Raw genomic sequence first — 25,873 nt, 5'->3', positions numbered from 1 at the left:
AGGAGTAATTCCTGAGTGCAGAGCCAGGAGTAACCCCTGTGAATCACTGGGTGTGGCCCAAAAAGCTAAAAAAAAAGTGTCATCAAACTCTAAAGAGACAAAAACATTTCTAATAATAAAACATTTGTATTCACTGAATTCATTCATTCAATCATTCTAACCTATTACAATTAGAGGTGTTTTTTTGTTTGTTTTTAAGGGTAGGGAGACCTACACCTGGCAGGTATATTCTGCGTTCAGGGATCACTTCTGGCAGAGTTCGGCGGTACCACAGGTGGTGCAGAAAATCAAGCAAGCGTTGGCATCATGCAAGGCAAATGCCTTAACACCTGTACTAGCTCCCAGCTGAGAGTGAAGGGTGTCTGCAGTTCAAGATGAGAACCACCGATGGACAGGATGCTCTCACATCACAATGCACACTCACGCATACACAATCACACATGCACTCATACACATTTGCACAGACTCAATCCCATTCACAAATGTATTCAGACACACATTCACACATTCACTCATACACATTCACACTCACACACTCACTCTCCCCACATACATTTACCTACATGCACACATTCACATCCACACACAATCTATTCACATATACTCATAAGTACACATTCAAACACATCCACATACAGTCCTAGACATACAACCACACCCACACATGCATTCACACACTCACCTGCATACTTATGCACACATTCACATACAATCATATATGCACCTAGAATGAGACAATGCAACATAAGAATGAATCTCACATGTACATCACCAAGATGTGAGAGAAAACCAGAGCACCCAGAGAAAGAAAATCCAGGAAAATATATAGAGAACATCCACACGTAACTCTGACAGTCACCCTGGTCAGAAAAAAAAATAATCAGTGATCCTTATTTTTCTTATCCACATTACTAAAAAAAAGGTATTGAACAAAAAGTAAGTTATTTGAGCACCTACTGCCTACTGCGTTTGGTCATCCAACCAACCAAAACCTGTTTCTCATGGTCTTCATGCACAAGACCTGACTCACACCTCCAGCACTCTTGCCATTTCTAAGTGCAGACAGTGATAAAGGTGCCCTTATGTTAATGAAGTGACTCATGGAACCCAGCTACAGATGGATGGATGGATGGAAGCTAGTTGCCAGGAAACCAACCATGAATAGAAGGTAAGAATACATAAAGTCAACCTCTGTGCAGGGAATAGATTGGTTCATGGATGCTGAACCAATTACGAATTAACTTCAATCATTCCTATGCAATGCCACCTCCTGAGAAGCCCCAAAGAAGAGGGTTCAGGGAACTTCTGGGCTACAAACAACAAACAGTGGCTGAGGGAATGGGCCCCAGAGAGGGCAAAAACTCTGTCCTGGTTCTAAGCTTCTCTCCCATCTGCTGACCCTGAGCATTTCTCAACAACAAAGAACCTGATTTTTTTTTAAACGATCCAAAAGATCTAATAGACACTTTTCAGTTAAAGACATACAAGAGATCTAGTGGACACATGGAAAAATGTTCAATGTCACTCATTATTAAGGAAGGGAAAATAATAATCACAATGAGAAGTCATCTTATATCTTGTTAAAAATTATTTTTTAAACAGAAAACAAGAGTTGTACACCGAAAGTGTTAACATAAACATTATTATACTATTATTTACTATGATACTACTATGATACTACAGCGGGGAAGCCGTTTGCCTTGCATGCGGCTGATCCGGGTTCAATTCCTCTGTTCCTCTTGGAAAGCCTGGCAGGCTACCGAGAGTATCCTGCCTGCATGACAGAACCTGGCAAGCTACCTGTGGCATATTCGATATGCCAAAAACAGTAACAACAAGTCTAACAACGGTGCCCGCTGAAGCAAACTGATGAACAATGGGATGACAGTGCTACAGTGCTACTACTATAACCATCATACTTCAATAACAATAAAATATTGCAGAAAAAAAAACAAGGAACAAGGTGTTGGTGACGATGAAGAGAAAGAGACTGCAAATTGTGGGTAATAGGTAGTCCAGGAGCAAAGGCATTAGGCATTTGACTTGCACATGGCCAACCCAGATTTGATCTTTGTCCCTAGAGAGACACGGTCCTTTGAGCAACACAAAAATGACCATCTAGCACAGAGCCAGGAGTAAGTCCTGAGCACTGCCAGGTGTGGTCTCAAACCCAAAACAAACAAACAAAAAATAAGAATAGCAAACATTGTGATTTATCTAGTTCACTTCTGGGTATTTATCTAATTATTTTTAATTTTGGGGTTGTTTGTCTATTTTGGCTACTTCCAGCAGCGCTCAGGGGACTTTATAGGTACTTGGGATCAAACTGGGTCAGTCACATGTAAGGTTACTTGCTGTACTAACTTGCTGTACTAACTCCTGTCCCAAATAATTTTTCAATCCAAATTAAAAAAATACATAAGGACATCCATGTTCACTGAAGCATTAATTATAACAGACAAGAAATTTGAAAACTCCAGTGTCTACTGTGGATGAATAAAGTGGTTTATCTACATTGCTACAAAAATTTTGCTATCTGTGACAACATGAGTGAACCTTGAGCTGATGGTGCTAAATCAAGTTAAATCAGAAAAAGAAAGACAAATACCAGAAGATTTCACTCATCTGTAGAGCATAAAGAATCAAAGAAAGTAAAAAAAAAAAATAGAACAATTCAAAACTAAACTCTTAGAGACCAGAATTAGCAGAGAGGGACGGGGTTGTTCAAAAGAAAGAGAGAAACCAGAGATGGACAGAACTAGATTTTTGATGGTACTGAGCTTGTAGTAAGTATATGCAGATCTCAATTATAATGCAGTATACAGAAACTTGCAAAATGCTATAAATTAATGGGATTGCAATGAAAAGTTATTTTGAAAAGCAGTAACACTTTGAAACAATCCATTCCATGGGAAGAGTGTTTTGATTTTCACAGAATCATTTCACATAAAAATGCTCTCAGAGGCAAACTGTGCTGTGAAATTTAATTGCTGGAACATTCCCCACACATTTCAGATTGGCATACTCTGACCAAATGAAACATTCGTGAACATATGACTAATGGCTGATTTTTTTTTCAAATTGCATCTTGATATGAATAGATGTATATTTATGTTTCTTTCTCATCCAAGAAAACTATTTACCTCTTTTTCCATTTGCAACCCTTCTGCTCTGATATTTCTTTCAAATACTTCTCTCTTTTCGGTCTGGGGGTTGGATTTTCTGTATACAAGAATGTAGTCAATTCGACACTTTCCATCTCTGAAGTAAAGGCCATTTGATTTGTGTTTTTCTGGCACTGTCTGTAGGTGGAGAGAAAAGACTAGTTGAAGCCACTCAAAGCACTGAGCCTGAAGTAAATAATGTTAAAGAGAAATTAAAGTCAAAGTTTTCCTTTTATTTTGTCAAAATTACATTTTTACTGGCAAAAATTATACATATGAAAAAATTATAAATATGTAAATAAAACAAAAATTGGAAAAGGGCATTGAGTCAAAAAGGGAAAAATTATGACCAATAACAACATCAAAGATATAGAGCAAATGAAAATGATCCTATCCAATAGGTGATAGTGAGAATTTAGACACCCTGGAAAAATACAGTCATCATCTTGTAAAAATGAAATTTGCTTCACACAGAAATTAAGCTGAATTCTTGGTAAGGAAACTAGGAAGCAAGCATATGAGCATTGCTCATAAGAGTAGGAAAGATTTTTAATATTAATTAATTTGAATGCCCATGGGCAGGCAAATAAGCTAATAGATTGTTAGAGAGTAATATTGGAAAATATTATGAACAATATAGAAACAAACTATATCTGCATCTGAAAGTAAATATAAATTTTAGCTTCTTTTTACAATGTTACACAGTATTGACATAAAACATAAATTCACAGACAGCATCATGTTATTTTTTTCTAAAGCAAAAAACAAATCATAAAAGATGTGCCAATAATAAGACATTTTTATAGCAAGAATTTTGATAAAACAAAAATTCAGGAAGATGACAACACTATTTGGGTATAAGGATAGGATTATATGTAGCTGTGATGGTTTAGCAATACTCTATATACTCAAGAGAATCTAAAAATAGCTGTTTACAATAAGAAAAATATATTTTATTTTGTGATATGTGTGCCTTTGTAAATATGTAGACACAAAATATCCCAGACAAAAGTTTCACAGAAGAATACTTATCCTTTCTATTGCATACATGCAAATACTGTTTTCCATCCATTAAAAAGCAATTAGAGTTAGCAGCCAAAAAAGTAAGCTACAACCACCATTTGAAAGATTCCATTCTACTTCTTAACTGGGGTCAAGATGGGTCATTTTATTATTAAGGTTCATGAATGAGATGCAAGTTATGAATCCTATTTTACAGAAATAACAGACAAAATTTAAATAACATGCCCAATTCTCATCCAGGATCCATAGGCTTGCTACAATCAACACTGTGTAACAATGAAGAGAGGCTGAGGACTGAGTACAAAGGAGATCAATTACAAGCTAACCAGACTGTGGCCAGGTTGGTCAGGCTGATAGATTTCAAATAGATGTTTATAAACCTAGAAAGTGGAAATGGGGGTGAGTATGTCCATTCTCTAGACCACAGTATGCAACAGGAGCTAAAAAAAGTAGGCAAATCTGCCTGCCAAGAATCTAGACAAGTATATCAGACCCAGAACGCCCGGCACCTATGTCCAGCATGTAATCTCATCCAAAAGCAGAGAGAAAAGGACACACAGGTGTGGTAAGGGTGAGGGGATGGTACTGGAGTTTGTCTGCATGGAACCCCACCATGGACGGTACTGTAAATAAAATAGCAAAGCACAGTGGATAGAACCATTTTTTTAAATAAGGAAAGAAAATATGAAGACCATGCTTTTGTGCAGATATATGCGATTAAAGACAATCCTTATTTTATTTCTCTGGCTAGCAACTCAGAAGCCTGCCTGAATTAATCATTACTTACCAAGTGATAAAAACATCGTGGTACGGATGCAGTATAGCCACACACACCCGCAAAACCTGAGCTTCTGCTGAGGCTCCAGGCTCAGCCACATCTGGCCTCCCTGGGACAGCCTCACCTGACAGCTGAAGGCATGGAACTAGGGCTTTTCAAGGTCACTTGCAATGTGCCTCCTATATGCCACATTATGATCTTCGAAATATCTTTGTGTAGAATGAATGATATCTGCGTTCTTTTGTTTATTGCAGCATTATTTACTATGGTAAATAGCCCAAATCTGGAAACAGCCAAGTGGCCTAGACTTTGGTTTTTATAACTGGATTAAAAATGTGGTAGAACACATGTCTTGAACAAAGAAAACTCAGGTTTGATCCCCTCAAAATATGTGGACTGGACTTCTGAGCTTAGCTGGAAGGGTCCCTGAGCACAGACCCATATGCTCAGACCCATACGTATAATACTACATATTATATTTAGCCCAGCTCAGGACTTCTTATATATAAAAAATTATATATAAAAATATATATAAGTGATATATATTGTAAACATAATATAAAATTGAAAATATATGTATATTATCATATGGTACTATTTAAATTATAAGCCACTTATACAGTGAATATAGATGGAACAAAGGAGATGAATGTATAATTATCTACTATCTCTGTTACTTCAATAAAACCAGTTTAATTCAAATTGAAAAAAAAATGTGGGATATACATAATGGAATACTACTTGGCAATAAAAAGATGAAGTTATGCAATTTGTTGCTATGTGGATGGATCTGGAGAATATCACACTGAGTGAAGTCAGTAAGAGAGAGGAAAAGACACAAAATAATCTCTCTCATCTGTGGGATATAAAGAAGTATAGTAAGGCTATAACATGTGGCCAAAGGCCACAGGACCTGAGAACTGGTCTATACAACTGAGCTTATTATTACGGCAAAGAGAGGGTGGGAATGAATGTCTTCAGGGTGAGGAGATCTGAGACAATGGTGGAGAGAAGCGGTCCCTCTGCTGAAGGGCACAAAGTTGGAACACTGCATGTGTGGAATTCTGTTATTAAAAGTACTAAAAATCATGGTGATTAAAATCAAAACCTAAGTAACAAACAAAGCTTGTATATGGTATTTGTAAGTGAAGTCTGGAGAGCCTGGCAAAAGTAAGCAATTTTCTCTGATCAAAGGTGTCATCCTTCAGTGGTTAACTGACTCTGCAATAATAAAAAACATTATAAAAAGGCAATAAATAAGTGATTCTGTGTTCCTATTATCTAGACCCAATTCACAGACAAGGGAGCTATAAAACTCCACTCTATATGACCTGAACAACAGCGAATGCCTCTAACTAAATACTTTGTTTTCCAAGAAGACATCTGAGCAGATGGGCCTATTAAAACTGCAGTGGGTTTCCAGGCCCAGAGCTGATGGAAAGTGAGAGGCTCCAGACAGTATAGTCCTGTGAAGATGAATATGAGTTGTGTCACTGTTCTATGGGCTGGGGACATTTCAAAAACACTGTTAAATTGAGATTCTGTGGGTTTACAATGCCATTCATCATGGTTTCTCATGCATATGCCTTAACAGTGTACCCATATCCCTCTGTTAAGGACCTCAATGCCCCTCTATTTCAATTCTCACTCCCATCAACTCAGTTGTGTGCATCAGTTCTCCCCTTGGCCTTTGACCCTTTGTTTCCACCTTGCTGTGCATCTTTTAAGTCCCACATATTAGAGAGATTATTGTGCCTATCCCTTTCCTTCTAACTGACTTTACTCAGCATGATGTCTTCTAGCTCCATCAAGATTGCGGCAAATTCCATGACTTTTTAGAGCTGCATAGTATTCCACTGTGTATATATACCACAACTTCTTACATGACTTTGTTAGAGCTGCATAGTATTCCATTGTGTATATATACCACAATGTCTTGGTCCATTCATTTGGACTATTTCTATATCTTTGGCTATTGTATTAAGTGTGTATTAAATACAGGTATTCATATATTCATTTTCAAATGACTGTTCTTGTGTTGAGGAATAGGTACTCAGAAATAGTATTACTGGGTGGTATGATGGCTCTATTACTATTTTTTTTTGGAAAGATCTCTGCGATGCTTTCCATAGGGGTTGAACCAGACCACATTTTCACTAACAGTGCATGAGGGTTTCTTTCTCACTACTACCCTGCCAACACTGGCTATTTTCAGACTTTGATCCACATCCACGGGCTTGGGATTTACACAAGGAAACTGAACTTGAAAAACTGACTTTTGCCGCTTGCAAACACCCCTTACCTTAAACTAATGGACAGATTTAAGACTCTTGGATGAAAGATATGTTGTCATGTATATGAAGGGATGCACATGGCCCACTGACATTTTAGTATAAGAATTAGGTGTATTCCAGTGTCCTAGAATGTGCTAAAGCCATGGAGAATATCAAAGATGGAAAGACCTGCCCTGTTTTCCGGGAATTTACAAAGATATGAAGACTTGGAAGAGTCCACTGGAATAACTTCACAGGTTTCAATCTTGATTAGGAATTATATATCCACACCTCGCTCCTCCTCGCTGTTCCACCCCCTCCCCTCCCTCACCCCCCCCCCGCCTCCTCTCCCTCTGTTAATGTTAATGTTGCAAGAACAGGGGTTTGCACACATGCTTAGCTGCAGCGTTTGCTAAGGGTTTCCAGGTTACACTGCTCACACTCCGAGACACAGTGGTAATCCAGGATTGCAGTCCTTTTAGCTATGCTTAGCCTGCATGTGTTCACCACAGTGTTCACACATACTAACCAACTGGATTGAAGTGGCAGCACCGTCATTTCAGAGCACAACAGCCCAGCACCGGGTGTCCAGGAGAGGACTCATGCACACGGCTGGCAATGGGGATCGAAGTTGCAGCCTCTCAACTGCAAGGGAGACGTCTGAGCCAAGAACTATCTCCTTCCCCTCCACTTCCACGATGGTATTTTTTTTTTTTAAGAAATCAAAGTCTTACCTCTCCTCCTGCTTCCAATCTGCTAACGTCATCTGAAGTACTGGTCAGGTTTCCGGGGTGAAGGAGGGAGTCATCATCTTTGCAAGGAGTGTTCACAGCTTCTAACTCATCAAAAAGAATATTGACGTCCTTGGCCACTAGAAGCAAAGTAAGTGCATTACAAGACGAGTGAGGAATCTGGGACCTTATAAATAGTGCTGAAAGAGAAGGCATCACCCTTTTACTTCACAGATGCTCGCTTCAGTAGCGGCTTGAGTGACAGGCATATTATTTCCTAAGAGAGAGGATGCCAGATGCAAAACAGGTTTGACCAAACAGTGTCTTTATTAGATAAGACTAAGCAAATGGTGAAGGAAAGGACCTCCACAAAATAAATAACATTTGCCTTCCACAATACTGAGATGTCCTGGGTTCATTTTGTTTTCCCATAGGTGTTTACCAATAAGTATTTATTTATCTGAAGTCACTGTTTGGGCAATGACCTTATTTTTCCCCTTATTCAACATTATACTATAAAGATGCTACGTGCCTGGTTCAGTAAGAACTGTTAAATTATTTCTTATGTGCTATATCTTTAAGGTCTAATAAAGGAAGTCTAATTCAAAAAAAATTAAAAAGCTTCCTGAGGTCTGAGTGATAGTATAGCTGGTAGGTGCTTGCCTTGCACTTGGCTGACAAGGGTTTGATCCCTGGCATCTTATATGTCCCCTGAGCCCTACCAGGAGTGATCCCTGAACAGACTCAGGAGCAAGTTCTGAGCACTGCAGGGTGTGACCCACCCTGACCTCCAAGAAGTGCCGTCAGTAGTTAGACTTTCTGTCTTTCCTATCATCATGACTGGAAATCATGAGGTGAATGATTTAGAAGTTCATGCGAAAGACTGCTGACGCTAACAACCTGTCAACACAGAGAGCACATCAGAGCCCCAAACACAGAGATCAGGTACCAGTGCACAGAGTCACACACACACACACACACACACACACACACACACACACACAGAAACACATCCTACACCAGAAAGGAAAATCCAGTGCCAGTGAACGAAAAAGATATCATCATCACATATATCAATATCATATACTCAAATTGAGGTTTATTTTTTGACTTGATGCTATAAAAATGATTCCTGGTCAGCCTGCCTCACGAGCTGGGGGAGAAGGCAGTTGGAATAGAGAAGGGATAACTAGGACAATTATGGTTGGAGGGCTCATTCGGGGTGGGAATGTATGCTGAAAGTAGATAAAGGACCAAACATGATAACCTCTCAGTATCTCTATTGCAAACCATAATGTCCAAAAGTAGAGAGAGAGAGTATAGGGAAAATTGTCTGCCATGGAGGCAGGGGGAGGGTTGGACAGGGGGTATACTGGGGACATTGGTGATGGAGAATGTGCACTTATGAAGGGATGGGTGTTTGATAATTGTATGACTACAACTCAAACATGAAAGCTTGTAACTGTATCTCATGGTGATTCAATTAAAAAAAGAGATGGTTCCTGATCCAGACGGCTAATACAGAGGGTATAGGGCATGTACCTTGCATGGACCCGAACTGGGTTGATCCCTGGCACCCCATGTGGTCCCTCAAGTACTGTCAGGAGTAATTTTTGAGTGCAGAGCACAGAGTAACCTGAACACTGCTGGGTAGGGCCCTAAAACAAAAAAAAAAAAGTGGCTCCTGGCTGACAGGATATGTAGAGGGCACATCTGGCACATGTGAGGCTCCGGATTCCATCCCTGGCACTGCCACAAAACAAACCAACAAAGAGAAAAATTAAATATCACTAAGGATCTTTTAGACTGATGAAAGCTATGTGCAGAATTTTTTTGTTTATTTATTTTTTGTTATGGGGGGAGGCAAAGAGCGCTGCTCACGGCTTACTCCTGGCTCTGTGCTCAGGAATCACTCCTGGCAGGCTTGAGGGGCCATATAGAATAATGGGGATCATGGTAACTGGATAAATGAAAGCATCATGAATTCCTGCCTACACAGTTATAAAACAAATAGAAATTGTGGTAGTATGATATATGCATACATATGTATCATAAATATGGTATATATCATACTATATATGTGTGTATGTGTATATACATTTATACATAATAAAGGAAAAGAGCTTGGATACGCCACACTCCTTCCCGGGATGGCCAAGTTTTAAAGCTTTAACTAAGCATGATTTTTTCAGGTAATCAATTCAACTAAAGTTTTTCATCTGTAGAATAAAATGGGATTCAAGTGAAAATTAAGATGCATGGTTTACTGTGGGAGGCTGAATCATGACTGCTGAAGGTTATCTGGAATGTAAATGCATTGTTACCTATGTAAGATAATATAAAAGGATTCTGGAGGTATGGCTGAAGCAAGGAGATTTTAAAATGGGGAAATCATTCTGCGTGACATAGGTGGGTCCATGTCACTGAAGCAAAGCAAGAGAGAGAAAGAGAGAAGGAGTGGGGAACGGAGAGGGGAGAGAGATGAAAAGATTGTTTCTGGTGATGAAGATGCCATAGGACCACAACTCAAGGAATGCAGGTGGTTTCCAAGAGGAACATCATTTTGCTGATCTCCTGAAGTCTGACCTCTAGCACTGTAAGGTAACCAAAAGGTGTTTTGAGTCAGAGTTTGTGGCTATTTGCTACAACAGCAAAAGGAAGCTAATACGCTGACTATAGGATTTTTAGACTCAGAGGATATAAAGGAAAAAAATCATCAAGGTCTTTCTAAACAGCCAAAATTTAGAAGCACCTATGCTGTGTTAGGTACTTAAGGAGGGAACCTAACATTGGGGGGAAACGTTCAAGTCTTGGACAACATCTAAATCAAAATCAACTTCCCTGAGCACCCTACATAGAGAAACTCCCTTCACCTTATTTTCCTGCACATTCTCTTCACAGCTTTGATCACCACCTGCTGTGTACTCATTTGTTTCCTGAATGATTACCCTATTAAATATGAGTTCCACCGGGGAGGAACGATGCCTGCCTCAATGGGTATACAGAGGTCCTGGCATGGAATAAGCCCTCGACATCTATTTGCTGAATGTCAATCTGACCTTCTTAAGGGGGTCATGGTCCAGTTATGTCCAATAGCCCCCTTGTCTCCAGCAGTTTAGGGCCCCAGGATCGTGCACACATATTTCTCTTAACATGATTCTTAGCCACATGCCACTGGCTCCACAATTTCAATCAGATCCTGATTATGCTGTCAAGTAGACGGAGATTAAATTTCAAGTAGATGTTGACTGGAAACATACCAGGGGATCAGATAGTAGTTTAACAAAGTTCAGAGATCTGCTTATTCTTTCAAACCTCTTAGACCGGCTTAGTATTAACACACTGCTTTCACTGTGTTATCCTGTGATTTCATTTCCTCGCTGGTGAGACACGAACAGAAACTGTCTTTATCAGTGTAGCTGAGAGGACGAATCGAGAACGTGAGCGTATGTGGGCAGGGTGGCAGGTCCTCTCACCATGTTCATCTGTTGGCTATTGACCGACAAAGTGGGTGACATCACACATCCTACTCCAGGGTCACTGGAACAATGCAGGGGACAGTAGTAGCCTCAGGTGTGACTGGGGACACTTTCTCTTTGTTCATTAAAAGGAGGAAGATTTCCAGGGGTGTGCTGAATGAAAAGGAGGCAAAGTTGGGGAACTTTTTCTTTAGACTCTGGGATATTAAGTTAATATTTGAGTCTTATCACTACAAGTAGGAAAAATAGGCACTTATAAAGGTTGACATAGAGATAGTTTGGGATCAGGTGTGAGATAATAAGGAAATATTAAAGAGAACATGGAGATGCATGTCCAGGGGACTGGCTCACATGAAGAGACACTCTTGAGTTTCCTTCTTTCCCTCCCTCCCTCCCTCCCTCCCTCCTTCCTTCCATCCTTCCTTCCTTCCTTCCTTCCTTCCTTCCTTCCTTCCTTCCTTCCTTCCTTCCTTCCTTCCTTCCTTCCTTCCTTCCTTCCTTCCTTCCTTCCTTCCTTCCTTCCTTCTTTCCTCCATTTCCATCCTTCCTTCCCCCCTTTCCTTCCTTTCTTCCCCCATTTACTTCCTTCCTTCCTATCCAACCATTCATGATCCATCCTTCCATTCTTTCTTCCTCTCTTCCATGAACCCACCCATCCATCCACTCCATTTCATTCTTCAAGGAAAGAAAGTTACCAGGCCATGTTCTGTCATTTTCTGTTGTGGACATAATCTGTTCAATAAAGTCCTTTACTTCTGGGGTGCCTAACTGTGACTAAACCATCATCTTGACACTTTTTGGCAGTGTCTGGATAATTTTTGATCAACTTTTGACTGAGGATATGATGGGGATATCTAGAGGCTGTCAAGAAATTGAGGTCAGGGATGCTGCTAAAAATCCACGAACACACAGGAAGCCCCACAACCTCAAGGTATTCAGTCCCAAATGTGGACAGTGCTGAGGATGAGAAAATCCATTCTGTGCTAAAAGTCTGACTCTGCTTCTACGGGCACTGGCTGACTTGGAAAAGGGGACTGATGCCCTTTACTATTCTGAGTGCCACCCGTCAAATTCTCTATCTGGGAGTCGTGGGGCTGATGGTACCTGAGTGCTCAAAGGAAATGAGCATAAGTCTGTGTTTTGGAGAACAAGTCATGCAAGACACCATTACCACCTGCCAGTTTCTCCGGAGCCTCAGCAGAGACGAGACATGCAGGACTGTCAGGAAGTGCCCAATTGAACCCCAAGCATGTAAAGTGCTGAACGTGGAGCCATTGAAAAAAATACCTCACCATTGTTTCTGATATATCAGCTCAATATAGAGGCTCTCCCTCTCGGAGAGACTGGCAAGCTGCCGAGAGTATCCCCCCCACATGGCAGAGCCTGGCAAGCTCCCCGTGGCATATTCGATATGCCAAAAACAGTAACAACAAGTCTCATAATGGAGACGTTACTGATGCCCGCTCGAGAAAATCAATGAGCAACAGGATCACAGTGCTACAGTGCTATATCAGCTCGAAATGCAAGTTTTAGGACCCAAACAGAACATATTTTGATGCCAACACATCATTTTATTAAGGAGAAAACAGCCCCCAACATCCAAAGTTTTTATTTATGGCAGCACTGCCCCTGTCCCTTGAATCTTGAATCTTCCTTTGAATCATGCTGGTGGCTCAGGGGAGCACTTGCAGAGATGCTCTGCTTAGTATTAGGAGCCCAGTGGGTCAGTGTTGGGGCAGTGATGAGGTGCTACTTGGACACGGTGATGCAGGGGCCAGCAAGACCATACTCAGTGGTGCATGGGTGGAGGAGGAGCATATGGTAGCAGGAACAGAAAGTGGGGTCTTGAGCCTGCAGAGGATGCATCCGACTGCTTTGAGCCATTTCACTGGCCTGCAATTTCAATTAATTTTTTATTTATTTGACTTTTCCCTTGTTATTTATGCATTTTTAAAAATCATGAAAACATGTATTTATTCTTCAAGCTATTGACTGTGCGCCCACCCTATGAGATACTGAGCTGAGCTAGGGGTGGGTGGACATTCTTGTTTGCTTTTTGTGAGTGGGGGGGTTCACAACTCACACGCTCAGGGCTTACTCCTCCCTCTGCACACACGGATCAATCCTCTTGGGCTCAGGGGATATACTGCGAGCTGGGAATTGAACTCAGGTTGACAGTGTGCAAGGCAAATTTCCTACCTGCTGTGCTATGGCTCCAGCCCTGGGCTAAGTTCTGGATAGGATGGGTGTGGTCCTGCTTGCATAGCTTCATGGGGCAGGACCTGGGAGTAAGCCCTCTGTAGCTACAGACTTGGACATCACAACCACACTCCGTATCCAAACAGGCTCATCTTTCGATGCTTCCCCACCCTTACGACAACCACTCAAATGCAGGGGAAATGTGTGAAAACTTTCTGCCTGACATAATTCTGCTAGTAGGCTCATTAAACAACAAAGAGAGGGAAACATTCTGAGGCATCAATTGAGTGAAAGGCATGGGGTGGTACACCAGTTCGAGAGCTGGAGAGGCCCCAATTCCCATCCCCAGCCAATGACTGCCCCCAACCCACCACCCTGAGGGCCTTAAGCACTGTCAGGGTAGCCCAGGTGCCCCAGCCCTAGCACTCAATCAACCAACTGACCTGGACAGAACCCCCAGGACTTGCCCAGGGACCCCTGAATTTTGGCTTGGGAGACTCTTAAAGAAAAAAAAATGAAATGACAAGAGAAAAAGAATGCAAAAATTCAATGCGATCGCGATCAATGTCTGGGACACAGGCAGGGCTGTGCAAAGAGACATGGGTGGCAAAGACGGGCACGGGGACTGGTGGAGAGCATGGATTTGGGAAAGCAAGGGAGACTTATAAATGATTCTCTTTTGCAACAAGCAGACACTCAACCTATAAAAGACCTGTGAACAAAACAGCAGTCACAAAAGCTAGTGAACAAAGGTCAAGAACCTCAAATAGTCTGGGAGTCCAAAAATCCGCTATAGAGTCTAAATAAAGCAACAGATTCAGCTTTGGAAAGAGACTTCTGAGGAGGGACATCTCCTGGCTACCTTATCCCAGAGGAGAGGCAGAACCGAGAGGTCAGGGAGCCGGAAGGAGATCCTGACATCCTATATGTCACCAGGCAAATCTATTGCAGCGGGACCGAACACATTCATCAGATATTTGCAATTGTTTCGTTATCTCTTCAGTGAAAATCAAACGGGATGTGAGCCATCGCTCATTCTCTAGGGGAGACAGACCACAAAGAGACTGCAAAGGCTGAAACAAATTCTCTTCTGCCTTTTGTTCCATGTACCAACACTCCGGGGCTAGAGGTCCAAACATAAACACAGTGCAAGTGGGGAGTCATATACTTCTAGCTGAGAGGTAAAAACAGAGGAAGCAGTACTCTAAAGCTAATGGAAAAATACAGTCAATGTGCTTTAGAAGCAGTCTGAAAAAGTGAAAAAGAAAGAGCCAGAAATCAACTCACTGCTCTCTTCTTTTGGTCTTAGTTCTGAAATGCAGCAGAATTCACAACTTCCCCACCCTGCCATCAGCGCACGTGTGCGCGTGCGTACACACACACACACACACACACACACACACACATACACACATACACACACACGCACTGCCTTCTCATGATAGTACAAGAGTGCTTTAAATTAGTGATCTCTAATTTTACTTTCTGATGCACAGAAAAGAAAGTAAAATTAGAGATCACTAATGAAGACATAGAGGCCTTGCCGTATCAGCCAGGGATCTATATTTGTTCTCTGAAATGCCATCTCATTACCCTATTTCTGCCCTGAGTTCTAAATTATTATATCTGGATACTCAGAATTCTGAAGATACTATACAGTGGCGACCTAAAAGCCTGGCAAAAAAAATGAAAAATAATAATAATAATAATAAATTGAAAAGGAAGCTTTAGGTTTCTTTTAGGAAGCAAAAAATCAAATATAATAGTTTGTAGTACAAGCTTAGCTCTTGCTGTCTATGTTTAATTCATCTTTATATCTATTCTTGGGGGCCATTTCAGGTGGAACATCAAAACACCATCAAAACTGACACGAGGCCTAGCAGGCTGAGGGGATCCATGTCCATCTTAAAATAAATGAAAGCTGGGGCCAGAATGCAATGGCTTACCCTGTATGCAGCCAAGCCAGGTTTAATCCCCAGCACCACATATGGTTCCCCAGAGCCCCACCAGGAGTGATCTCTGAGCACAGAGCCAGGGAGTAAGCCCTGTGCACAGCTGGGTGTGGCTCCAAAATAAAAAATAAAATACAATAAGTGGGGTTGGAGCGATAGCACAGAGGGTAGGGCATTTGCCTTGCATGCAGGCCGACCCGGATTTGATTCCCAGCATCCCATATGGACCCCTGAGCACCGCCAGGAGTGATTCCTGAGTGCAGAGCCAGGAGTAACCCCTGTGCATCACCGGGTGTGACCCAAAAAGCAAAAAAAAAAAAAAAAAGTAAAATTGGGTTGGAAATAACGTGAAGTGTTTCTTTTCCTTATTCTAATGATCTTGTTAGGAAGATTGATGAGCATTTCTTCTTTCTAGCAGAGTTTATCTACGTGACTCAAATAGGAAGAGCTCGCAGGCTGGGACGCGCAGGTACTTGGTGTCAGGCTCATTTCCTTCTCAGCACATCTTAGGAGATGGGTACGAGAAGAAGTCAGGTTGAGGGAGACTGAGTACACCCAGGTGACTAGGAGGGGACCCCCAAATCTCTAACCCAGTGCTGACCACCATCCGCCTCCCACCCTCAATTTGTGCAATTTGTAGTCCGCTTGTTTTAGTGGAAAGTGCGCTATTGTTCTTATGTTTGCTTTCAAGCACCAGAAATCATGTAACCACCAAGCAATTATCTTGTCACGGTTTTAACATTTATCTGAATAAAGCCAGACTCTGCCTCTGCAGCCTGACGGTCTGACACTTTTTGAGATTGAACAAATAGATCAAATTAAATGTTTTTAAAAATTTAGGCAAACACAGACACAACACAGATTTGAGCACCTTAGGCTAGGATTTTAAAAAGCTAAACCCTATTTAGCATTTATATGACACTAGCAAAGCAAGGACTCTTGATGTTCATTACTCTTTAAATGAGTCTGATAAAGTCCCTAAGGCAGAGACTGCCTGCTTTGCCAACAAGGAAAAAAAAATACAGAGGGTCTAATGTGGAGAATTCAAAATAAATAACTAAAAGAATTGGAAAGGACATAAATCCTTCTGTAGCTGGCTTTATTCCCTTCCATCAGGCCAGTGGTTTTTAGAGTATGTTCACCAGAATCACAGGATTCTTTTGAGGAACTTAAGGGTTCTAGAAAGGATGAAGAGGACGCTGGGGACAAAGCTTTATACCTGCCACCCACATCTATTATTTACCTAAAGTATATAGAACTTAAATCCCCCCAAGTTCTATGATCTATTTTGCATATTGAGATGATATATAAAAATGTGGGTGGGAAGAAGGATGTTCTGTTACTATAAAATATTTAGGAATGAACACCAGTGACAGCATAGAATCCTGTTATCATCTCAACAAAGAAAAACTAGGACAAGAAATCCAGGGTTCAAAGAGTAGGCACCTTTTATTTTATTTATTTATTTGCCAAGGGAAATTTATTTGAAAATATCTGAGAATCAAAATATGTCTTTTCCCAAAAAAATGTTATGAGCTTGTTCTGTTCTCTTTTGGGGGTCACACTGGACAATGTTTACGGGTTGCTCCTGGCTCTGCCCTCAGAAATCACTCCAGGCGATGCTCAGGGGACCATATGGGAAGCCAGGGAATCAAACCTGGGTTGGCTGCATGCAAGGCAAGAACCCTATACACGGTGCTATCACTCTGACGCGCAAAAGTCATGAGATTTTAAAACGGTGTGGTCCTCATCAAAAACTGATGGCATGGGCATTTTCTGGCTCAGATGTGATGTGCTGTTTATATAATAGCATAAATAATGGTGTGGGATTTTCCACAATGGGTTAACACCACTAACTCATTTCTTTGGCAGCACATTTATTACTCTCTTGCTATTACTTCATTCTAAAGAAAAGACAGACTATTTGATTATTTCCATAACAAGGCAGGTGATCACGGCACCTCTTATAAGCCTGGTAAGGACAGGAAGCAAGACCAGCTCAAGCTCTAACCAACAGCCTTGGTTATCTTTCACAATGTCAAAAGTTCTGCACTAGAGAGTCTGAAAGTGTATTCAAACTTGCCCTTGTCTGGAAGAACCTGTGTTTTATATTCAGACAGTTTACTTAAGATGCTAGTTCTCCTACTCACTAGCTATTGCAATAAGTTATTTAACTTAATCTTTAATTCCTCTCACTGTTTTTTGTTTTGGGGTCACATCTGATGGTGCTCAGGGCTTATTCTTATCTCTGCACTCAGGACTTACTCCTATCTGGCTTGGGGCGTTATATGGGGTGCAGGAATCCAACTTGGGTCAGCCACATGCAAGATGAGCACCTACCTGCTTTATTACTCCACCCCCAATTTTCCCTACTTTTTTACAGGAGGGATAATACCACTCAGGATCATTGAAAGGAACAAAGACAAAATGGCAGCCAACCCTCATGCAGTGCTTACCATGTGCCAGACACCACACTGTGGCCTTTTCATGCATTTACTACAACTAAATCCCTTTGAGCACTACAGGAAGGAAGACACAGGGATTAAAGACCCGATAAAGGTCAAAGGCCAACCACAGAGTTTTCAAACAAGATTACACGTTCAATATGCGTTCTCCACTCTCCTCCTTTGAAATGACATAACCATGTATTTCTCCATGAAACCGGAAATCGGGGCACAAAAAGTTGGAATCCAAAGTACTCCCGGATATCACTGAGGAATGACTGTGTCTCTCTGAAGCAGAGAAGAGCACCCATGGAGGAACAGCTATGAGATCCCGTAGGCACATTTAGAAGCACAAAGGAATGTCATTATAGATGACAGACACTCAAAGATCTTTTGAGTATATGGAGGGTGTGAATCTCTCTAAACGAACTCAAGAGTGAAAAGGTTCCCTATAAATCTGTCATCAATACGTGGAGTCAAATCTAATTTCAAGTCCTCATCCCATTCATTGATTGGAGGATGATTTAATGCAGTCATTGTTGACATCCTGATTGTTGTACGAACATAATAAGGATGCTATTAAAAGTTCGGGGAGGGGGGTAGTTAGAAGCAGCAATGCACTGAAAGTGATCACTCACATGCCCAAATCATACTGGCTACTGTGGAGGGCCTCACTCTTTGAAGACTGCTGTGGAATTTGTTCGTTCATTAACACAATTTAATGAGCAGCTATACTCCATATCCTGCTTGAAGTTACGAGGCTACAACAAAACAAAACACCAGGGAAGAAAGACTAGTGTTTCCCCACAATTTCCAAACATCCCTGAACCCTAGCAGAGCTGTACCTTCTTTGGATAAGAAATCCCAGTCATAGCTGGCGATTCAGGTAGCTCAGCTACAGCAGACCATCCCTCTCACTGCCTCCCACGGGGATGCAAAAGAGCCATTCCCTACCTCCCTCCCACCGAAACTGGGATATTACTGAAGGGTACTCTCATGAGTTTTATGTACAAAAATCATTCACTCTCTGGATGCCATGATGGGATGGGGAGTTAAGGATGAGGATGTAAAGAGAACTAAAAATGAGACCAGAGAGAACACACACACACACACACACACACACACACACACACCTCATTAACATTATCATCATCCCTGTTTATCATTGAATTTCTCAAGCAGTTTCAGTAACGTCTCCATTCGTCCTAGCCCTGAGATTTTAGAAGCCTCTCTTTACTTGTCCTTTCCAATGGTCTGCATTGGAGGTTCTTTCAGGGTCAGGAGAATGAGACCCATTCCCCTCTTGTCCCCATGCCTGGCTGTCTTCCCTGGGGCCTCTTGGAGGGGCTGGGCTCCCCACCTCAGAGCTTCCTCGGCCAAAGATCTCCAGAGCCTAGCCACAGCCATGCTCAAAGCCCCTCTCCACACATTCAGATGAGCCTCACGCATGAAGGAACCCAGGTATGTGGGACCTGGGGGCTGAGACCTCCAAGCCTGCTCGGATCAGGACTGGGCCTTTTCTGTCCAGATTCCCCAATTTCCAGTAGCTAGGTGGTCACACCCAGGGACTGGCCCTGGCGCCATGTAATCTCACCAAAAGCCAACATCCAGGGACTATAAAACCAAACTCCTGGAACATCTTATAGCCTAGTTCTCCCTCTAGGAGAACCTGGCAAGCTACCAAGAGTTTCCTGCCCACATGGGAGACCCTCGCAAACTCCCCATGGTGTATTCATATGCCCAAACTGGTAACAATGATGGGTCTCATTCCTTAACATTATACTATCACAAATAAATACTTTCCTCCTAGAAAACAGTCAAGTTGTTCTGATCAAGACACAAGCTGTGGCCCAACATAAAATATAGTGAGAAGGTGCTTAACACTGCACACAACTGACCCCAAGTTCAATACTCAACCACATATGGTCTTCCAAGCACCACCAGGAATAATTCCTGATAATCCCCAAGCACAGAGCCAAGTGTAAGCCCTAAGTACTGCCACGTATGAACCCCCAAACCAGCAAAATAAACAAACAAAACACAAGCTATATCTAAGAAGTTTCCAACTTATCCTGAATTGAACAGTATGCTAAAGCATTCACCACAGATTTCAAATATTATACTTTATATAGCATCTTCCCCCAGACTGGTGAGATAGATAGATGTATGAATGGATAATTTCTTGTCCTTTTAAGCTGTACTTCTGACATAGGGAAACTTGAAAAACAACTTGGGATGACCAGCTTATTTGAGAATAGATGAAGCCATCAGTGAATAAGTACTACAGAGAAAAATAAAGTTCTGGAATTATTAAAATCATGGGGCCTTGCACTGAGATGGAACCATATAAATTATTCAAATTCAAAATATTCTTTTCCTCATCATTTGATTTATTCTTTAATTTAGCAGAGCAAAAATTGACATATGAATCGATATTAATTCCATCATATTTAAAATAAGATAACCTTGGGAAGAAAGGTGGTGTTTTCCACCTGAAAAATGATGAAAATGCTATCAGTATTGATTTAGGGTTGTTTTGAAAAGATATAGAGCCAAAGAGATAGGAAAAGGGGTAAGATGCTTGCCTTGAATGCCATGAGCAGTTTGATCCCTGGTGCAACATATGGTCCCCTAAGAACTGCAGGGCTCACTTCTAAACAAACAGACAGAAATAGCCCCTGGACACAGCTGTGTTTGACCCCCCACCCCACTTCCACAAAGAAGAAAAATTATGAAAAGAAACAGTACTGGAGAACACTATGAGGATGCTTGGCCTCCCTCAAACATTCATGAAATCTTGTAATTATGATCTAAATGTTTTGTTTTTTCTATTATTTAATAGTGATGTTATTAATAATGGTTTAAATACTATTGATGATGGCTTCAATATGATTAATAATGGATTCTTGTGGACACAATTCCAACACCACACTCATCACCAGGGTACCCATCTCCTTCCTTCAAGGAACTCTGCCCCCTCTGCCTCTCACCCACCTCAAATCATTTGTGTACTTCAGTTCCCTCCGATGTTGCCTTTGGATCTTTGTTGCCACATCATTGTGTATCTTTAAAAATATTTTTTAGTTAGTCACCATGAAATTATGGTTATGCAGGCACACAATGTTTCAACACCTATCCTTTCACCAGTGTCCACTTCCCTCCACCAAGGTCCCCCTGTCCATTTGCCTCCCACCCACCAGTCTACTCTATGACAGATGCTTTATTTGTTATAAATTTTTGCATTTGGTTTACAGTACAGTTACTGACAGGGTCTCATGCATAACACATTAACACCTTTCTCACTGTGTATCTTCAAGTCCCACACATGAGAGAGATGAGTCGCTGTCATTCTGACTGCACTCAGCATGTTATCCTTTAACTCCATCAGTGTTACTGCTGATTTTGTTCTTTCTTAAAGCTGCACTTAGTACAATAGCCAAGATATGAAAATACCCAAATCCTCAAATACAGATTCTATAGTATTCTATAGTTCAACATACACTATAGAATACTATGCAGCACTGAGAAAGAAAATCATGAAATCTTTTAAACAAGAACATACATACACTTAGAGGCTGGTCATGACACTCATTCACAGTAACACATACACATCCATAAAATTATAAGAAATTATAAGAAATATTTCAATATTTACACCATCTTACTAATCTCAATACAGAGATGAGTTAAACTGATGTTCAGATTCTGCATTTTCACATTTGTGTATAGTGTTTCTCACAGCTTCCTATGAAACAGAAAGTAGAGTTCCTTGAAGAACAAAAATATGCGGTTTTTGGTTTGTTTTTTGGGCCATACTGGCTGTGTTCAGGGCTTACTCCTGGCTCTGCATTCAGAAATCCTGGTTATCTTGGGGGATAGTATAGTGCCTTACCTGCTGTCCTATCTCTCCAGCACTCCAAAATGAATTTTTATTAGAACTTTCAATAATCAGGTTTAAAATTTTAACCACACTTGGAATATTAATAGAGATTTCAAGTAAATAATTGGTACAAATATTTCCTACTGGCAATAACCCAGGTTATGTGCCAAGCCCTCTCAGCAAAAAAAAAAAAAATTTAGCTTTTTATAATAGATTAGTTTTAAAAAAGTGGACAGCTGTTAAATTTATTTTGGAAAACAGAAAGCTACATTGAAAAATATAATGAATTTATCTCTTATTATTAAATATTAAGTAATCATAAATTTACATTTTTACTAGTTTGTAAAGGGGTCACCATTCTAAATGATAAAAATGGTTATCAGATAAATTGTGTCTTTATTGAGATACATCCACAGAGATAATTCTAAAAAGTCATCTTATAAACATATGGTTTATTTTACAGAACCTCATTCAATTAAAAAAAATTTAAGTTCAGTTTTTCTAGCTGCAAAGAACCCAACTTCCATCATTTACCATCTTTTGAGTCAAAGCAAGTAATTACACAATGGTATAACTTTTCATGAAAAGGTTTTCCCAGTCCAATGTCTATTAATTTGATTTTGATTCTCCTGGGAATTTTTTTCTTCCTTTATTCATTAACCTAATACAAAGAAATTGTCCAGCCAGAACAAGTAGCTGACAATCTGAGTCTTCATTAAAAACAATTTTCTCAAAAGCGGCCCCATTTCCTTCCATGCCAGCTTCCTCCACTTCAATGTGCTAAACCCGCTCTCATATACACATTCATGACAGAATTAGATGAAGGGCAGAGGGCCCCAATCCAGCCTGATCTTCATGATTGATCACATTACCTGGGCACTTAACTTCTCTCACTGTAAGTTGTCGTCTCTTTAAGTCAGAGCTATTTATCAATCGTGTCAAATGATCAGGAGGGAGAATAAAGGCCAGTGGGATAACAGTTACTAAAAAAACGTTTAAAGTTACTCATAAGAAAATCAGTAAGGAAATGTCAAAAGAATCAGAATGTAATATCACAAAGGAGTGCTAATGTGCTGGAGTTCTTTAGGCAATATGCTCTTCAAGTTTGAATCCTTCACACTCATTTTTTTTTTCTTTTTGAGTCACACCCAGCAATGCACAGGGTTCACTCCTGGCTCATGTACTCAGGAATTACCCTGGCGGTGCTCAGGGGACTATATGGGATGCTGCGATTCAAACCCGGGTCGATCTCGTGCAAGGCAAGTGCCCTACCCGCTGTCCTATCACTCTAGCTCCCCTTCACACTCAATATTACATAATGTTATTTGATATAAAAAAAAAAGTATTAGTATCTGGAACTGGAGCTCTAATAATGAAACAAGAATGTTAGCAACTTAGTATAGGGTGCCACATCCCCATGCACAATGCTGTCTGTCACTTGGATTTACAAATGTGGATTATAAAAGTCTGAGTGAAAACGAGGAAACACAAAGCAGTACAAGAGTAAACCTCGATTAATGAAAATGCTTCAGAGATTCACTTCTGTATTATAGCTCATCATATATGACTCCAGAAACTGTTTTGAAAAATAAACTTCTGATTTTAGTTTCAAAGTGAACATTTCCTTTTGAAATATTTGAGCTAAGAAATAGTGTTCTGTTTTTTTTTGGGGGGGGTTAGGGAGCACACACCAGGAGATGCTCAGGGCTTACTCCTGTCTGGATTTTAAGGGACCATATGAGGTGCCAGGGATGAAACTTGGATCAGCTATGTGCAAGGCAAGCATCCTACTCACTGTACAATCTCTGTAGTCCCTGTCTCTTAAATTTCATTCTGCAGTTATGATTAAGTAATGAATCCAAAAAATCAAAATACCTAGAGGTTTACTACATTTTGTAGCATATCAAATAAATCTGTTACAATTTTCTACAAGGTTTCTTCAAAGACCCCAACAACATGTAGTTCTCTTCTACAAATTACACTGCAGTTCATGATCTCTTATGGTTTCAAAATTATTTTGCAGAATCTTTTTATTTTTTTAAAAAAGGTTGTTATCTAAGGTTTCTAGTTTGAAATCTCCCAAGTTTTAAAAATCTTTCTCCCTGTGAGATGAATTTAAAATGTGAGAGTAACTTACTTTCTTGTATTGCATTAAGAATCTCTGAAAAGTCCACATCACTCTTTGGGCCGTCAGGTAGTATTTGCATATCCAGCTGGTAGCCTTGCAAATCCACACCTCCTTCTAGAGAAATGAAAGATATTCATGGAGTTTGCATTGGTTTTCAGCGAGCCAAGAATTAGGGTCCTCAGGAGAACCAATGTCAAAATCTAGAATGAACAGCCAGCTGGTTTGCCAACGAACCTCCCTCTTGGACCAATGACTTGAAAAACAATAAGGAACATTACCCATTATTTGCTCCATTTGGAACCCCAAAGGTTTAATTTCCAATACAAAAGTAAAGTGACGGCTTTATCGCAACATCACGTATGTCAGAGAATTTACCAACAATTTTCCAGGTGAAGACTCGAGCTTATTAGCTTCCCAATGACATTCAAGATTATTCCTATTTTATTCATGGCTAATAAAATAGCATGCAACACCAACTGTTTATGATACCATTTTAAAATAATAATAAGTTAGTCTTAAGGAAGGATTTCATTATATCACTGGGAAAAAAGTAGTAGCTTCTCTCACAGTTGTATTTCCCTAATATACTATTTTTTTTCAATTAGACCAGAATGCTGGTTATTTATCTTGTGAAGTAATTAAGCCTTTCTTGTATGCAGTGTGTCTGATGTATTCTAAAGAAAAAGGAATTTCATGCTGTTTCACCACCTACACCATTTAAGAAACTCAAAGGAACCAAGAGATGAAAAGTAGCTGTATCTTCAACAATAACACATTTATAAATGTTTCTTAATCAGTAAGTATGTAGAAGGGTTAAAAGCCTGAGCTAAAATAAGAAGCCTGATAAACAGAATGAGGCATACCCTGGATGCTAAGATTCTAGTTGAATAATTCTTCAGTAGGAACCATCATTTCTAGCTTTGAATAAAAATTCAGTTACATTCCTGAAATGCTAAAAGGCTAAAACAGAGTTTCTTACAGGGACTCTTATTTGAGGATGAAAACAGATGTGAGTAATAATAGATTAAAAGGAAAAATTTAAGAGGGTAGAAATTAACAAGGCTGGAACTGGAAGATATCATATTAAATGAAATAAACAGAAGAACAAGGATAAACACAGGATGATATTACTTATATGTGGCATCTACAGTAACTGGATTAGGAAACGCAAGGGTTTAAAGGGTTTAGAGTTTAGACAGTTTAGAGAGAAGGAAAGAAATAGAATAAAGGGCAAGGGAAGAAGAGATAGATGAGAAGCAACGGGGGCGGGGGTCAAAAAGATTCAGGTGCATCTGTAGTGTTAAGGAGTGATAGAGCCAAATAGCCAAGCCACAGAGCCAACAACACTGAAATCATGAGACACAAACTTTTTTAACCAAATGTAAAAGGTGCCCGTCAAAAAGGCGGGCTAGAGTTTGAGGGGAGGAAGTAGGAGAGGGAACTGGGAACATGGTGGAGGGAAGCTGACCCTGGTGGAGGAATCAGTGAGAGGACACTGTATGTCAAAAACCCTGCTAGGCATAATTTTGCAACTCATAGCACTGTAAAAAAACAAAATTTTGAAGGAAAAAAACAGAGGGCAGAAGTTGTAGTCTGCACAATATAACCAGCCCTTAGTCAGTCTGCAGGCACAGAGTCAGTCTGAAAAATTTAAGTTGAGTTTGGCCATGCAGTAATTATAAGATAAAGGTAAACAGAGCTACAGATAAAACTACAGGCTTAGGTTCTGAGCCAAACGGGATTCAAATTCCTTTTTTTCTCCCATTTTTCTATATGCCTTTAAAATTTTTTTATTTATTTGTATTAAGACACCATGATTTAC

General features: G+C 40.3%; 1 protein-coding gene across 4 annotated transcripts in view; it reads right to left on the bottom strand.

Moving 5' to 3' along the window:
• Positions 1 to 25,873, bottom strand: part of ANO4 (anoctamin 4) — a 439,919-nt gene that overhangs the window by 181,936 nt on the left and 232,110 nt on the right. For 3 of the 4 annotated variants that reach the window (XM_055118276.1, XM_055118278.1, XM_055118279.1), the window contains 3 exons: positions 24,061 to 24,165; positions 7,973 to 8,109; positions 3,144 to 3,302 (listed from right to left, as the gene is read on the bottom strand). In XM_055118276.1, the coding sequence (XP_054974251.1) occupies positions 3,144 to 3,302; positions 7,973 to 8,109; positions 24,061 to 24,165 (401 nt within the window). The remainder of the gene's footprint in view (positions 1 to 3,143; positions 3,303 to 7,972; positions 8,110 to 24,060; positions 24,166 to 25,873) is intronic. The other variant, XM_055118277.1, reaches the window with a different exon arrangement.

Source organism: Sorex araneus, chromosome 10 (genome assembly GCF_027595985.1).
Source record: "Sorex araneus isolate mSorAra2 chromosome 10, mSorAra2.pri, whole genome shotgun sequence".
Lineage (NCBI taxonomy): Eukaryota > Metazoa > Chordata > Mammalia > Eulipotyphla > Soricidae > Sorex > Sorex araneus.
This window is presented reverse-complemented; position numbering and strand designations above follow the sequence as displayed.